This window comes from Heterodontus francisci, chromosome 26 (genome assembly GCF_036365525.1).
Source record: "Heterodontus francisci isolate sHetFra1 chromosome 26, sHetFra1.hap1, whole genome shotgun sequence".
NCBI lineage: Eukaryota > Metazoa > Chordata > Chondrichthyes > Heterodontiformes > Heterodontidae > Heterodontus > Heterodontus francisci.
The window spans coordinates 26,990,849-27,008,535 of record NC_090396.1 but is presented as its reverse complement, the minus strand read 5'-3'; the positions used below and the strand labels follow the sequence as shown (position 1 = coordinate 27,008,535).

The 17,687-nt window shown below is 43.4% G+C and overlaps 1 protein-coding gene across 5 annotated transcripts in view; it reads right to left on the bottom strand.

Annotated features, from left to right (window-relative positions):
- LOC137384237 (myosin-16) overlaps positions 1 to 17,687 on the bottom strand; it is a 246,035-nt gene that overhangs the window by 191,272 nt on the left and 37,076 nt on the right. For 3 of the 5 annotated variants that reach the window (XM_068057952.1, XM_068057955.1, XM_068057957.1), the window contains one exon: positions 12,846 to 12,950. The exons of the other annotated variants lie outside the window; for them this stretch is intronic. In XM_068057952.1, the coding sequence (XP_067914053.1) occupies positions 12,846 to 12,950 (105 nt within the window). The remainder of the gene's footprint in view (positions 1 to 12,845; positions 12,951 to 17,687) is intronic. 5 annotated transcript variants of the gene reach the window in all.

Here is a 17,687-nt window from a genome sequence, read left to right as displayed (position 1 = left end):
ATGGACTACTCTCCACTTGCCTGGATGGGTACAGCTCCAACAACACTCAAGAAGCATGACACCATCCAGGACAAAGCAGCCCGCTTGATTGGCACCCCATCCACAAACATTCACTCCCTCCACCACCGAGGCACAGTGGCAGCAGTGTGTACCGTCTATAAAATGCACTGCAGCAATGCACCAAGGCTCCTTAAACAGCACCTCCCAAACCCACCACCTCTACCAATCAGTAGGACAAGGGCGGCAAATGCATGGGAACACCACCACCTACAAGTTCCCCTCCAAGTCACACACCATTCTGAATTGGAACTATATCGCTGATCCTTCACTGGCGCTGGGTCAAAATCCTGGAACTCCCTTCCTAACAGCACTGTGGGTGTACCTACCTCATATGGGCTGCAGCGGTTCAAGAAGGCAGCTCACCACCACCTTCTCAAGGGCAATTGGGGATGGGCAATAAATGCTGGCCTAGCCAGCGACGCCCACATCCCATGAATGAATAAAGAAAAAAAACTTCTGCCATCGAATATGTTCCTGTACTCCACTAAATACGCACATGTAACACACTGTGCACATCAAACCTCAGAATACTCTGTAATTTTTATAATTTCATATTTTTAAACAGTCTCAAAGGTGCAATGAACTGAGAGTAAATTGGCCTTTTTAACATACTCCGACCTCTGAATGGAACTCTTATGTAAATTCAGGAGCCTGTTGTTGTGAGTGGTTTAATTTTACGATAAAACATGTATGGGTATGTCACTTCAATCAACCTCTTACTCTATAAAATGTTTTTTTTTATTATTTCTGACTGTACAGAAGAAACCTCATTAACAAGCAGTCTGAAAGTGCAATCACTCATTGAGAAGGACCCCACTTTGTTAGGCCCAGCAGGATCTCAGTGGATTTGAAACAGTGACAGAAAATGCCGAAAATGCACAGCAGGTCCATCAACATCTGTAATGAAAAAAGACAGATTAATGTTTGGGGCCTGGATACTCCATCAGAACTCACAAAAGATCCATGAATGAGATCCTCTTGTCCTTTACAAAAGGGCCTGCTGTGCATTCCTAGCTTTTTCTCCTCTTAGTTCAGAGTTTTAGCATTTGCAGTTTTTCTCTTTTATGAGTAGATCATCATTAGGACCTTCCACTCAGAACACTTAACAAGAAGACTAGGTCCCAGTTAGTTTACTACGAGTTATCATCAACACAGTTAAATGTAATTTGACCATCTTTGACATCTTCAAGATTGTATAAAATAGTTATATGAAAGGAATAAGTCAGTTTTCACTGTTGGCTTTGGTTTCAGAGTTCAAGAACCTTTGTTTGTCTCTTTTTCCCCTCCTCATGTTGGGGTACAGTTCTACAGGCCTCAACTGCCTTCTAGTACCTCATTCAAGAGTCTTCTATATACCGGCAGAAGGCTATTTGACTGTGGTGGTGATTAGAGCAGAATCTGAACTTGTGTGTAGATGATGTTCACAGATGTGCACTTTCCAGAGGCTACTTGAAAGAATTAGTAAAATGTTTTGGAGCTATAAATCTGTAGCCACAATATATTTGGAATCTGTTAAATTCCTGCCGATCTTCCTGTGCCCAAAAAGATTGACTGAATTATTGAGTCCTATCTGAAGGGATTGGGTATACAGTGAGAAGGCAAGTTGTTTCCCGACATGGATATAGAGGGATAAATTAATGAGAGGTGAATTAGCCAGCATTACTTCTGTGGACTGTTACCTACTTTAGTTCAAACCCAAAAGTGAGTAATCCATCCCCCACTCTTGGAAGAGGAGGGATGGATGCCACAGCAGGCCCTAGACAGAGGAAAATGTTATCAAACTACTGGGTGGAAGAGGGCATAATGGCAGCAAGTGGCTTTGTATGGGGGAGCTGAGTGGCACAATTGTTTGGCACACTCTTAATTCACTCCTAGGGCTTAGGTTCAAACTTAGCCCAGGCTATGCAATTGTTTACATTTAAAATACCAGTGGAAGGTGAGGGGAGGTGGAGGAGTTACTGTGCCCCATTACTGTGAGAAAACAATTAACTAAGGATAAGTTGAATTTATATTGCGCCTTTAGCTTAGAAAATGGCCCAATGTGTTCCACAAAAGAGCAAACCAAACACCAAGTTAAAGGCGGAGAGTTAGAAGAGGTAAGCAGAAGAAAAAAAGTGAAGTGGAGAGGGTTAGGGAATGAATTCCAAATGTTAGGGCTGAAACAGCTAAATGCTGTACCCCCAATGGTGGTGCAGAGGACGGGGCCTACACAGCAGGCCAGGGTTAAATAGCCGTAGGGCACAAGATGGGACATAAAACTGGAGCAGGTCATTGAGATAAGGTATGGTAAGGCAGTGGAAGGATTCGTGGATAAGCACAACGATTCTGACATCTTTGCATTGGGGATTGGGAGGCAGTGTAGGTGGGTAAGGATCGCAATGATTGGCAAGCAGGAGACATAAATGGTTTCCACCATCTGGTACAGCCTAAGTGAGCAATTGGGAACGGTGATGGAATCAGTGGCAAGGATATATAGCTGAAATTATAACAATGCCAGGGCACAGTGGGGTTAGCACAGTATTATCTCATTTCAAAGACTTGTGTTTGAACATGGCTCAGACAAGGAGGATGGCTCTGCTTAACTACAGAGCTTTACATGAACAGAGTTCACGTAGCCTCAACCCAACTCCTAACAGCTGCAGATCCATTGTACAAAGTTACCTATAATAAGATGCAAACTCCTAAAAGACTTATATTTACATAGTGCCTTTCACAATCTCAGAGTGTCCCAATGCACTTTACAACCAATGAGGTATATTTTTTTTTATTCATTCATGGGATGTGGGCATTACTGGCTAGGCCAGCATTTATTGCCTACTCCTAATTGCCTTTGAGAAGGTGGTGGTGAGCTGCCTTCTTGAGCCACTACAGTCCGTGTGAGGTAGGTACACCCACAGGACTGTTAGGAAGGGAGTTACAGGATTTTGATCCAGCAACAGTGAAGGAACAGTGATATATTTTCAAGTCAGGATGGTATGTGACTTGGAGGGGAACTTGCAGGTGGTGATGTTCTTTGCTGTCTTTGTTCTTCTAGGTGGACAAGGTCTCAGGTTTGGGATGTGCTATCGAAGGAGGCGTGGTGACTTCCTGCAGTGCATCTTGTAGATAGTACACGCTGCTGCCACTGTGCATCGATGGTGGATGAGTGAATGTTTAAAGTGGTGGATGGGGTGCTGATCAAGTGGGCTGCTTTGTCCTGGATGGTGTCAATCCTGAGCGTTGTTGGAGCTGCACCCATCCAGGCAAGTGGAGAGTATTCCATCACACTCCTGACTTGTGCCTTGTAGATGATGGACAGGCTTTGGGAAGTCAGGAGGTGGGTCACACACTTGGGAAGATGGTGGCATAGTGGTAAAGTCACTGAACTAGTAATCTAGAGGCCAAGGCTAATTCCCTGGGGACATGGGTTCAAACCACACCATGGCAGCTGGCGGAATTTAAATTCAATTAATTAATAAATTCAATTAATTAACTGAAAAAATCTGGAATTGAGAACTAGTCTCAGTAATGGTGCCATGAGACTATCATCGAGTGTAATAAAAACCCATCTGGTTCACTATTGTCCTTCAGGGAAGGAAATCTGGTCTGGCCTACATGTGACTCCAGAGCCACAGCAATGTGGCTGACTTTTCGCTGCCCTCTGAAATGACCGCGCAAGCCACACAGTTCAAGGGCAATTAGGGATGGGCAACAAATGCTGGCATTGCCCACAGCCATGAAAGAATTTTTAAAAAAACCCAGACTCTGACCTGCTCCTGTAGTCACTGTATTTATGTGGCTGCTCCAGTTCAGTTTCTGGTCAACAGTAACCCCCAGGATGTCGATACTGGGGGATTCAGCAATGGTAATGCCATTCAAAGTCAAGGGGAGATGGTTAGATTCTCTCTCATTGGAGATCGTCATTGCCTGGCACTTCTGTGGTGCGAATGTATCTTGCCACTCATCGGCCCAAGTCTGAATGTTGTCCAGGTCTTGCTGCATATGGACACGAGCTGCTTCAGTATCTGAGGAGTTGCGAATGGTACTGAACAACGTGCAATCATCAGCAAACATCCCCACTTCTCACCATATGATGGACTTCTCACCATATGACCTTTCATTGATAAAGCAGCTGAAGATGGTTGGGCCTAGGACACTACCCTGATGAACTCCTGCAGCAATGTCCTGGGCTGAGATGATTGGCCTCCAACAACCACCAACCATCTTCCTTTGTGCTAGGTATCACTTCAACCAGCGGATTGCTTTCCCCTGATTCCCATTGACTTCAATTTGGCTAGGGCTCCTTGATGCCATACTCGGTCAAGTGCTGTCTTGATATCCAGGGCAATCACTGTCATCTCGCCTCTTGAGTTCAGCTCTTTTGTCCATGTTGAAGTGTAGTTCCTTGTAATGTAGGAAATGCAGCAGATAATTTGCAATCAGCAAGATCCCACAAAACAGAAATGTGATTATGGCCAGATAATCTGTTTTTTAGTGATGTTGGTTGAGGGATCTATATTGCCAAGGACAAGATGGAGAACTTCCTTGCTCTTAGTAGTAGTGCCATGAGATTTTTTATGTCCACTTGAGAGGGCAGACAGGGCCTCTCATTTGCATCTCATCCAAAAGACAGCACTTCTAACAGTGTAATACTCCCTCAGTACTGCACGCAAGTGTCAGCCTAGATTTTGTGCTCATGTCTCTGGAATGGGGCTTAAATCACGACCTTCTAAAAACATAAGAACATAAGAAACAGGAGCAGTAGACCATATGGTTCCTTGAGCCTGCTCCACCACTCAATAAGACCATGGCTGATCTTCTGCCTCAACTCCATTTGCCTGCCTGGTCCCCATTTCCCTTCATTACCTGAGATCTAGATATCCCAGCCTTGAATATATTACATGAAGGAGCAACCACAACCCTCTGGGATAGAGAATTCCAAAGATTCACAAACCTCTGAGTGAAGAAATTTCTCCTCATCTCAGTCCTAAATGATCTTCCCCTTATCCTGAGACTGTGCCCCCATATTCCAGATTCCTTAGCCAAGGGAAACAACCTCTCAGTGTCTACTTTGTCAAGGCCTTTCAGAATCTTTTATGTTTCAATGAGATAACAAAATTGTGCACAGTACTCCAGGTGTGGGCTCACCAAAGTCCTAAATAATTACAGCAAGACTGCCTTATTCTTGAATACCAATCCCCTTGCAATAAAGCCTAACATGTCATTTGTCTTCCTGATTGCTTGCTGCACCTGCATGCTAACTTTCTGTGTTCCTTGTGCAAGTACACCCAAGTCTCTCCGCACATCAACATTTAAAAGTTTCACGCCTTTTAAAAAATATTCTGCTATCCTATTCTTCTAACTAAAGTGAAGAACCTCACACTTCCCCACATTATACTTCATCTGTCACCCCGCTGCCCATTCACTTAACCTGTCTATATCTCTTTGGCCTCTTGGGGTCCTCAAAGCTTACATTCCTTCCTTTGTATCGTCAACAAACTTGGGTACATTACTCGGTCTCTTCATCTAAGTCATTGATATCGATTGTAAATAGTTGAGGCACCAGCACTGATCCTTGCGGCACTCCACTAGTTACAGCCTGCCAACTTGAAAATGCTCCATTTATCCCTACCCTCTGCTTCCTGTCCATTAACTAATCCTCCAACTATGCAAATATATTGCCCCAATTCCATGAATCCTTGTCTTGCAAATTGACCTTTTGTGCGGCATTTTATCGAATGCATTTTGGAAATCCAAATCTGACTCAGAGGTGAGAGTGCTACCACTGAGCCATAACTGACACAATTTCTTTTAGATATGCAATAATGATGGAAAGATGTCATTGATTTATATTCAGCTGAAGTCATGATAAAGCCATCTTGCTGAGGCAGCTTTATACCTGGCCACATTCTGCCCCAAATTCCAGTTTAGTTTCCCTTTTACAGGGTTTTGAAAAAGTGTGGACATTTATGTTCCAGACTTGAATGGCAAGCCTGATATTCAAACCGGGTTCTCTGAGCTGGGAGCCTTGCACTCCAGTCTTGCAGCCACTTGACTGTCCCATGAAGTACTTCTTAAAAAATCTTCTAAACAACTTTGTTTTGCAATGAGAACCTGAAGAAGATCTGATTACATTACACGAGAAACACTTGGTTTCACCCAGGTGATGCGTGACTGAAATCACCATATGGATCACTCATCTTTATTCATCACCCATATACATACTATGGGAGATGGTTTTTAACCAACCATATAAGCAGACATCATTGATGGGAAGTATGTGAGGTTTTCTTAAGCCACTAAAACCACATCTACACAATTATACCTGTTAATGCTCTGTAAATTGGGGTATTAAAGAGAGTGAAGAAAACAAAAACTGAAGAGTGTACGTTAAGAGAGTGAAAATGCATCAGTCAATGTATAACCCTCCTTTCATGTCTTACTTTCTCTCATTCTCTGCTTGCCTAGCTCCTGTACTTCACAGCCTATCTCTATCACTCTCCTCCCAATTCTCTTCTCTCTTTTTTATTCCACCATTGTCTTTTGCCCCTCTGACTCCTTGCCTCTCCCTTACCATTACCACTGTTTTCCCTCTCTCCCTTATTGTCCTCCTCTCTGTCTTTACCCCTCTTCCTCACTCACAGTGCCTCTTTCTCCTTTCCCTACTGTTGTCATGTTTTTTTCACTCCCCTCTCTACTCCCTCTTCCTCACAGTTCTCCTAGTTCTCTGTCCTCCTTCTCTTGTAGTCCCCCTCTGTCTTTCTCCTTCACTCCCTGCACCTTTGTTTCTCCCCTTTCCCTCACTGTTGTCCAGGTCTCTTTTCCCCTCTTCACTGTGTCCCTGTGACTCACCAATGCCCCCACCTTCTCTCTCCCCTTATCCCTCATTATCCCTTGTTTCTCTTCCCTTTCGCCCTCATTGTTGCCCAGAAGTTTGAAACCTCTCCTTCACTGTCTCACTACATTCTTCTCTCTCCCCCACTCTTCAGTCTTGGAAATTGCTTCTTTCTCCCTTGCTATCACCAGGCCTAAAATGCAACAAAGAAATAATAAATGATGATATCCCAGCAGTTATGTCGGATCATTGCTAATATTCTTCTGGCAAGGTTTCAAAAATGTACAGTTCCAATCTTGGAAAGATACCATACAGATTAACGAAGGAACAGCATTTACGTGCACAGAAGATACAGACGTAGAAACATAGCAAATAGGAACAGGAGTAGGCCATTCGGCCCTTCGAGCCTGCTCCGCCATTCATTATGATCATGGCTGATCATCCAACTCAGTAGCCTGTTCCCGCTTTCGCCCCATACCCTTTGATCCCTTTAGACCCAAGAGATATATCTAACTCCTTCTTGAAAACATACAATGTTTTGGCCTCAACTGCTTTCTGTGGTAGCGAAATCCACAGGCTCACCACTCGCTGGGTGAAGGAATTTCTCCTCATCTCAGTCCTGAAAGGCTTACCCCTTATCCTTAGGCTATGACCCCTGGTTCTGGACTCCCCCAACATCGGAAGCATCTTTCCTGCATCTACCCTGTCAAGTCCTGTTAGAATTTTATAGGTTTCTATGAGATTCCCCCCTCTTCTGAACTCCAGCGAATATAATCCTAACCGACTCAATCTCTCCTCATTCGTCAGTCCCACCATCCCAGGAATCAGTCTGGTAAACCTTCGCTGCACTCCCTTTATAGCAAGAACATCCTTCCTCAGATAAGGAGACCAAAACTGCACACAATATTCCAGGTGTGCCCTTACCAAAGCCCTGTATAATTGCAGCAAGACATCCCTGCTCCTGTACTCGAATCCTCTCGCTATGAAGGCCAACATACCATTTGCCTTTTTTACTGCCTGTTGCACCTGCATGCTTACCTTCAGCGACTGGTGGACGAGAACACCCAGGTCTCACTGCATATTCCCCTCTCTCAGTTTATAGCCATTCAGATAATAATCTGCCTTCCTGTTTTTGCTACCAAAGTGGATAACCTCACATTTATCCACATTATATTGCATCTGCCATGCATTAGCCCACTCACTCAACTTGTCCAAATCACCCTGAAGCCTCTCTGCATCCCCCTCACAACTCACCCTCCCACCCAGTTTTGTGTCATCTGCAAATTTGAAGATATTACATTTAGTTCCCTCATCTAAATCATTAATATATATTGTGAATAGCTGGGGTCCTAGCATCGATCTTTGTGGTACCCCACTAGTCACTGTCTGCCATTCCGAAAAAGACCCATTTATCCCTACTCTTTGTTTCCTGTCCGCCAACCAATTTTCTATCCATTGCAATATACTACCCCCAATCCCATGCTCTTTAATTTTACATGCTAATCTCTTATGTGGGACCACCTGCTTGGCCTCAGATCACTGATATCTTATCTCTAACACAGGGCTTCAATCCAAGAGGATAATGCATTTTCAGCCATCTTTTAGCTCATAGAAGAATGCCTCCAATAGGTCTTCATGGAGAAAAAGAAAATAGGTCAGGACTAAATGATACGTTACACAATAAAAGCCTGAAAGAAAGCATTTGATTTAGCCACTGCTTACAATGGATTAAATCAGACTATTTTATTAAAGATTTTATGTTTGTAATATTGTGTTAACCATGTGACACTTCAGACTAAGGACCAACAGCATCACAAAATTGATCCGTGCTAAGCATGTGACAACATGGATTAATTAGATTCATGCAAAAATTAAAAAAAATGTTTATTTATTTTAATTGTGAATTTTTTCCACCAGTTATTTCGCACCTTTTCCCTTAATTAAAAATTGCTCATCATCTGTTTTCATTCCTCCTTGTTAGTTTCATGCACTCAATTTTTTTGTCAAAGTTTAATTTAATTTATACATAGTTAATTGCTATTTCCCACACAAAGCAACTTCAGGTAAGGGTTTTATTTCTATCATTAATTGATGTGCGCACATTGGCTACCATGTTTCCATATGTTACATTTCCCTGTGTTCCACTTCTAAAAAAGCACTTTGAGACGTTTTGAGGTCATGAAAGAAAATACATAACAAATTATTTATTTCCTTTATTAATATCATTGTTTTACCACCAGTGCCTGCTCTCACTCTTCATACTCTCCTGGCTCCATTTCTCATTTCTCCAACAACTCATCAGTTCCCCATACTCCCCGTCACCTCTCCATTCCCACCCATCAGATCCACACGCTGTCAATTCCCACTCATCAGATCCTCATTCTCTCAATTCCCATTAATCATATTCCTGCTCTCCCAGCTCACGTTAATCAGATCCCGATTCTCCCAATTGCCATTAATTAGATCCTCACTCTCATTCTCATTAATCAACCTATTCGCATGCCATCAGTAAGCACCCGCACCTGTGTGAGCGTACTTTGGGCACCCACTGGGACAGTGCAGATAATTGTGACAGCCTGGTCACTGGGTAGGAAAGGCAGCTACATTCAAGAAAATTACCAAAAGTGGGAAAGTGGGAATACCCTCTTCTTGATCCTTTCCCCTCTGTTTTCAAAGGCTCTGCCCATCTCGTGTTGCAACAGAAACTGGCAGGCTGGTTGCAACCAGAATATCCAGGACCCATCCAATTTTCCCTCATCTACCACTGCACCATTGCTCAATTTACACTCAAGGTCCACCTCTTCCATTCCCAGAATATGTAGGGACAACTGCTCTGGTGAACTCAATCGATTTAATTTTGACAAATCATTTCAGTTTTTCTCTAAAATTCCCTCATGTGAGTACCCCCATGCCATCCAATGGGAGCTGCATAAGAGAGACTTGGGCCGGAATTTTACCTTGTGGTGGTGGCCCTGCCCACTGGCTAAAAGGTCAGGAACGAGCCCTCCTCCACTGGGCCTGGAAGCTACACTGCAATTTTGCATGTGCCAGGCTCTTAACTGGCTTCGGTCAGGACTTCTGCTCCTCTGAGGCAGGAGGTGCCTCTTTCAAGTGCTGCCAGCCTTAAGTGAGGATCGGGCCTTGCCGGGGACAATCAGCTGGGTGCTGGGTGTGGGAGTTGGAAAGCAGGGCAGGGGAGGTAGTTTTAGTGGGGATGGCTCGTGCTACTGGAGGGGCCTCAATGGGACACAGGGTGCCCAATCAGGAGAGCCCACACCAGCCTGCAAGGAGGCCGCCAGGTATTACTGGGTGGCCTCCTCAGTTGCTGAAGTGCCCGTCCACTTCTGGTAAAATATCAGCGGTGGCGGAAGGGGGTCCTTAAGTGGCAATGAATTGGCCACTTAAGAGCCTCAATTGGCCTTGTGCAGGCAGGCCATTTGCTACCTCCACCGCCACTGGGAAAATGGTGCTGGGGGCGGGTAGGCATCGGGCATGGCAACCCCCGCCTCCCACTCCATTTTGCCCGCCCCCGCATCACCTCCCAGTCTGCTCCCTGGGGGGGGCGGGGGAGGGGGAGCGTAAAATTCCAGCCTTGGTCTTCCAACATTCCCTCCATCCCTATGTGACTTTTGGTTACTATTTTTAATATGTAAAATACTGGTTAGGCCTCACCTGGAGTACTGTATTCAACTCAAGGGCACCACACTTTAGGAAGGATGTCAAAGCATTCAAGGGGGTTCAGAAGAGAGATTTACTAGAATTGTACCAGGAACGTGGGACTTCAGTTATGTGGAGAGACTGGAGAAGCTGGGAGTTATTCTTAGTGCAGACTCACTTAAGATGAGATTTGATAGAGGTGTTCAAAATCATGAATGGTTTTGATAAGAGCAAATAAGGAGAAACTGTTTTCAGTGACAGAAGGGTTGGTAACCAGAGGGCGCAGATTTCAGGTGATTGGTAAAAAAAAATACTAGAGATAACATGAGTTAAAAAAAATGTTGCTGTGTTCTGGAATGCACTGCCTGAAAGAGTGGTGGAAGCAGGTTCACCAGTAACATTCAAAAAGGAACTGGATAATACTTGAAAGGGAAATATTACAGAGCTATGGGGTAAGAACAGGGGAGTGGGATTAATTGGAGAGCTCTTTTCAAGAACATGATGGGCCAAAGGCCTCCTTTCATGCTCTATCATTCTGTGATTTTATTATTCTATATTGGTCTCTATTCTATTCTTAACTCTTGGCATCTCCTCCTCTGAGGCAAGTCAAAGACAAATTTGCATCCTGCCACTCCTCTGTGAAATATGGTTAAGCTCAATGCTGCAACTAAGTCACATCAAGAAAGGCAGCACATGATGCAGCTACGTCACTACAACTGGTGTCGGCTGCCTGGGCACCAACAAAAAGCTTGACAGGTGGGTGAGTTCATGCAGGTTAGCATGGAACACTACACTTATACCAATAACTCACCAAGAATTGGGAAGGAAGTTGCTATAAATCTGAGTCAAGACAGATTTCTTTTACAAGCTACATTATCTTGTGCTGTGGTACCAGACTTCCTGACTACAGTGATATGATGGAGTGCAATCTAAATATGGCTGAAAGCAGCATTGTGAGCTGAAGGGGCCGTGCCTAAAATTAATGACATCCAGGTCTTTACAGTCCATTGCCGTCAAACAATAGCGCTACGGTCACGACAGGGAACCGGGAGACATTACAGATGCCCTTTAATTTCATTTGCTGAAAGGCTCTACTTTTAAAGAGCAGCAATTTAATTTATAACTGCTTGGACTGAAATCTGATATAATCTTAAAATTAAAATGCTTTCCAACACATCAAAAAGATACATATTCACTGCCAAAAGTATATTGAATAATTTTTTTAAAAAGACATATTTTTCAATTGCTTAAGTCTCCTGCAAGTATGCAAAGGTAAAAAAGGTAGACTGTGAACTCTGGTTCACCACATAGAGAAAGTCTGCACGCAATTGTCCAAGGCGTTCTAATGCAAAAGCAAACTACTGCTGATGCTGGAAATCTGAAAGAAAAAAAAAGTGCTGAAAATGCTCAGCAGGTCTGGCAGCATGTGGGGAGAGAGAAACAGAGTTAACGTTTCAGGTCGATGACCTTTCATCAGAACTGGTTCTGACAAAAAGTCGCTGACTTGAAACACTGGCCGGAATTTTAACGCCCCTCACCCTCCCCGCCTGGGAGCTGGCTGGAAGATGGCCGGGGGTTAGGGAGGGGCATGAAATTGGGTGGGATGGTGGAGGGCACCGACCTGCCTCCGCTGGTATTTTACCACTGGCAAGGGAGGTGGTTGGTGGCCTGCCAGACCTTAGGCCAAATTAGGCCCTTAAGTTGCCAATTAATGGCCACTTAAGTGCCTCTTCCCACCACTGCTGTTATTTTACCAGTGGCAGATGGACACCGCCACCTAGAAGGTCACCCTGTACAACTTGGCGGCCTCCTTGCGGACTTGTGGGGTCCCTCCTGATCGGGCACCCTGCACCCCACAGAGGGCCCCCCTCCCAGTGGCATGGGCTACCACTGCTGGAGGACCAACCTCGTGATTGACCCCCTCCACCTCACTACAGCCAGGCTGATTGGCCCTGGTGAGCCCCAACCCCACTTACCCACTTCTCTGCCCTCCATTGTTCGCTGGGTCCAAGGCTTGCTGCAGTCCCAGCAGTGGCACTGCTGGGACTGAACAGCTGTCAGCCTTCCAACTGGCCAACTGCCCTTGGAGGCGGGACATCCTGCCTCAGAGGGACGGAAGCCACGGCCTCTATGGGAAATGGCATTGCGCCTTCCAGGGTCGATGAAGGCGGGCACAGCCCTGACTTTCCAGTCAGTGCATGGGGCTACCTCCTTCTCATTAAATCCCAGCCACTATGTTTCTCTCTCCACAGATGCTGACAGGCCTGCTGTGCATTTCCAGCATTTTCTGCTTTTATTTGCTGAAAGAGCTGACCTGGATGAGTTTCTCCAATTGTTGCTTATCCTTATGAAGTTTAGCTATTGCTTCATCTCTCTGGTTCAATTCCTCTGTAAGTGTCTGCAGTTTCTGTTCCGAACTCTGAGAAGAAACACAGACAATAGATTTGGAAATCCCATCAAAATGTTTTGTAGCTTTTCAATACATCAGTCAATCCAGAGCTTCCTTAAAGTCTTGGTCAACACATGATACATAGTGCAAGGTCTGAGTGATGAGAAAAGACTGAGAAGGCTTGGGCTACTCAGCTTGGAAAGCTGATGTCTGGGAGGTGATCTTATAAACAGAAATATAAGACTGCTGAATGTGCAGAGAGATTTAAACTGGATTATTACTTTCTATTAAACAGTGGGAGTATATCAAGGAAATACCAAGTGAAAAATAATTTTAGGACTGATATCAGGAAATTTTTCATCCATCAAAGAATGGTCAACATTTGGAATGGATTAGCAAATAGACTGGAAGATGCAAAAAATACCTGAGTGGTTTAAAAGAAAGACTTGCATTTATATAGCGCCTTTCACAATCTCAGAAATTTCCAGAACGTTTTACAGCTAATGAAGCACTTTTGAGGAGTAGTCTTTGTAGTAGTGCAGGAAACATGGCAGCCAATTTGTGCACAACAAGCTCCCACAAATAGCAATGAGGTAATGACCAGATAATCTGTTTTCGTGACTTTAATTGAAGGATCAATATTGGCCAGGATACCAGGGAGAACTCCCCTGCTTTTCTTAGAATAGCGAGAGGGGATTTTTCACATTCAGTGGAGATGGCTTAACTTCTCATCCGAAAGCCGACATCTCTAATAGTGCAGTAATCCCTCAGTACTGCACTGGAGTATCAGTCTGGATTTTGTGCTCAGGTTTCTGCAGTGAAACCACAACCTTCAGATTCAGAGGTAAAAGTACTACCACAGAGCCATGCTGCCACTTAAAAAACTAATACAACAATAGGATCTCTCTGGATGGATGAATTGAGATGGGCTGAATGGCCTTCATCATATGAATCTTCATAAATTCAACTTTGCAACTCACTTTGCAGCACAATTTCCAGTGAAATCCACATAGTACATTCAAATATCAGGACAAATTTCCTGTTGGGAATATTTTTTCAAGACATTTTTAGGTCCCCCATCACACCATGCATTATCTGCCAAAAGCCATCAGCTCAATTGTCAGACTTTGGCTCATTAACTTTTATTCACTTGTAGGAATTACAAGTACAGGGCTAAATGATTAAATGTGACCATTGTAACTGTGGGAGGGCGGGGGAGAAACAAGGATCGGTATAATAAAAAGAATCATCGTCTTACTTCCATTTACTTCCTCATCATACACATGTGTAAATTCACAGAGAAGAACCGCACACAAAGGGAGTGCATGCTAAAAATCAGTAGTACCCTTTTGTTACCTTTTTGCCAGCCTGTGCACCCTTGAGGTGCAGGCCTCTGCTGGGAAGGCAGAAATGCTGAATTTACCTAACTGAGATGGTATTACGAACTTCTAGTGATCAAACCACAACTGTTAATCCCTTAGCGCGGACAACATCGCAATCTACAATATAGACACACTAGTTACATTCTGAGAGACTGTTGATCAAAAAACAGGCCCAAAATCAGAAAAAAAACACCCAGGAAGTACACTGTGCATTTACTAAAACTAACAGATACCCGGTAGTACTGTGAAATTTATAACTTTGAAACAAGGAGTTGGATTCCCATCTCCAGTTTCCAGCAATGTAACATTGGATTCAAGGCAATGATAAAGATTCCATGGCACTATTTTGAAGAGGAGCGGGAGATTTCTCCCAGAATCTTGGCCCAACATTCATCCTGAAACCAATGCAATTAATAACCGATTATCTAGTCATTCATCTTAATTGTTGTTTATGCTGTGCTGTGCATAACTTGGCTACCCTGTTCCCCAACACAACAATAGTGGTAACATGTCAAACTGTAATTTACTGGCAGTAAAGCATTTTGGAAAGTCCTGGAGAAATGGAAGACACAGATAAATGCAAGTTATTTATTTGCGAAATACCCTCGTGATGTTTAATGGTAGGGCACCAATACTGCAGTGATCATCACTGTCATAACTCGAAATGTCAACCATTCAACGTACACATCAGATCCAAGAGTACCCAAGGGACCCATTCCCAGCTATAATCGATTACTGACGTTCATAAAATAAGGTGAACCTATCCTTCAAATCCGTGCTTTTTATTTTCAACCTCTATTTTTTGCTTCAATTTTCCACCTAATTTTTAATTTTTATCCCAATTACATACACTGCTGTTCCGGACTCTTTAATCCATTCCCAGACTTTGCCTGCAGGTATAATTATTCACTATTTATATTCCTGCCAGTTGTGAGTGGTCAATTTATCATCTGCTTCACCCTGTGACAGAAGCTTGGATCATTCACTCATCAAACACCGTCTCTGGGGAGCTGCTGTTTGTCATTTTGCACTGTTCATAGTTGTTCCTTTTTGATCTGAATTGTACTGAGATTTTGTGCTTTCCTTTGAGAAGTACAAATCCTTTAACAGTCGGTTACTTCCAAGCATGTCCATGGTTCCTTCTGTGTTAAGACAGACCATAACAGACAAATCAAAAGAATGCTAGTTCAGCTGTATATCACATTAGTGCCAGTAATTCTGTGCATGTCTGGTCACAGCCATGACCCCAATGGAAATACGTTGCCTTATGTCAGACTGCATTGGGAATTCTGACAGTCAAACAGTTAATGTGCTGTGGAATTAAACAATTGTTCAAATACTTACGTAAATGGAAAGCGTGATACTTCAAAAGTGCAAGCTTATAACATTTTCACCTGGTGATAAATCGCTTTCAGAAATTGCCGATTAAGATTTCTTTTTAGCTGCATGACTGATTGAAAAAAGATTACACTTTGCTAAGAACCTTTTAAAACTTGGCACAGCAATCTGAGGGATTGCCAAGACATGGGAGTGATCATTTAAAATTACTGTAATGAAACACTGAATGTTGGATTCAGTTATTCTGTGCAAGGTTTCCAGTCCTGCAGTTGCTCCATGGGTCAAAGTATGAAAATGATTTTGGATGTTGGAGAAATCACAAGCACACAGATGTAAAATATATCTGTGAGCACTATTTAAACACTGTTGATTTTATGATAAGTTGCATTATATTTTTCACCCATTCCTTCATTTAGGAATGCTGCTGGCAGAAAGAAAGACTTGCATTTATCCAGTGCTTTTAACAACTTGAGGATATTCCAAAGCACCCACCTCCTGTTCCATATATTGGTCAGTTACAGTTTGCTTATCAACCTCATAAGTCAATGGACGTGCTGTTCTGACCTTGGTCCATTTGATCCAAAAGCGCATGGACAGATTAGGCAACTATTCTTGTGCAGCCTTTGTTGATTTCTCTTCAGCTTTGAATACCATGCAACCATTCAAGATTATTGAGAAACTGAAAAACCTTGATGTTAATCCTACTCTGCTACTTTGGATAAGTGATTTTCTTCACAACAGGATCCAATGAGTGTTAGTCTCCAGGATTTACTCTGAGCTCATGTTAATGAATATTGGATCTCCTCAGGATTGTGTACTTGCGCCTTGATCAGAACATGATGATGTAACAATTCTAAAGTATGCTGATGAAAACGGCACTTGTGGGCCTCATCAGGAATAACAAAGTAAACTATAGGAACTCACAGAGGTTCGTAAAATGATGCGATGACAATTCTCTTAAATTGAACGAAAACTAGATGAAAGAACTAATTATGGACTTTAGTTAAAAGCCGGTTAATGATATTGCTCTAAGTCTAAACCCGATCTAAATAAAAATAATAAAATTACGCTACACTTTCACGCACACACACAAGAATCACACACACAAATAGATTATAGAGTGATGAGGAAAAGACTTGTGTTGGATTAGAGTCCAGAACAAATAAAAATAATACAGTCTGTGGTGACTTGTGACTTTAGAGGTCTTCCGGTTAAATTTGTGGTCTGGAAGTTCTGCGTTGATAGTTGTTCTTGGAGACAGTTGAGCAGAGGGCTTTCTTCTTGCCTTTGTCTTGGATCTAGCAGCCGATAGCTAGTCTTCGCACACCCCACACCAGGCCTTCTGGAGTGAGGGGGAGAGAGAGAAAAAGAGAGAGACAGCCCTTCTGGCTTCTGCAGAGATCGAGTCTCTGACTTGTCTGCTTGTCCATGGGAAACTCTCCGCCTTCACAGAGATGGACATGACTGTCTCAGTATATTCTCTGGCAACTTCTAATGAGATTCAATTTTAGGAATTTCCAGCTCTCAAGTCTCATGGTGTCAATGTTTTCCCCAGGAGGGGTTCGCCCTTTCAAATGTTAATGCCCCAGGATGGCTTTGAATGTCTTGTTAATGAAAGCAATCTCAGCTAGCTCAATCAATAGGGCAAGCCATTGTTTTGGGCACAGGCTAATCAGACATATGCCTCCACTTTTGATGCCTTGGAATGTCATAGAGTCATAGCATAGTACAGCACAGAAACAGGCCCTTCGGCCCACCGCATCCATGCCGGCCATAATGCCTATCTATACTAATCCCACCTGCCTGCATTAATTCCATATCCCTCTATGCCCTGCTCATTCAAGTACCTGTCCAGATGCCTCTTAAATGTTGCTACTGTTCCTGCCTCTATCACCTCCTCAGGCAGCTCATTCCAGATACCCACTATTCTTTGTGTGAAAAATTTACCCCTTTGATCCCCTTTAAACCTCCTCCCTCTCACCTTAAATCTATGCCCTCTAGTTTTACTCACCCCTACCATGGGAAACAGACTCTGACTATCTACGCC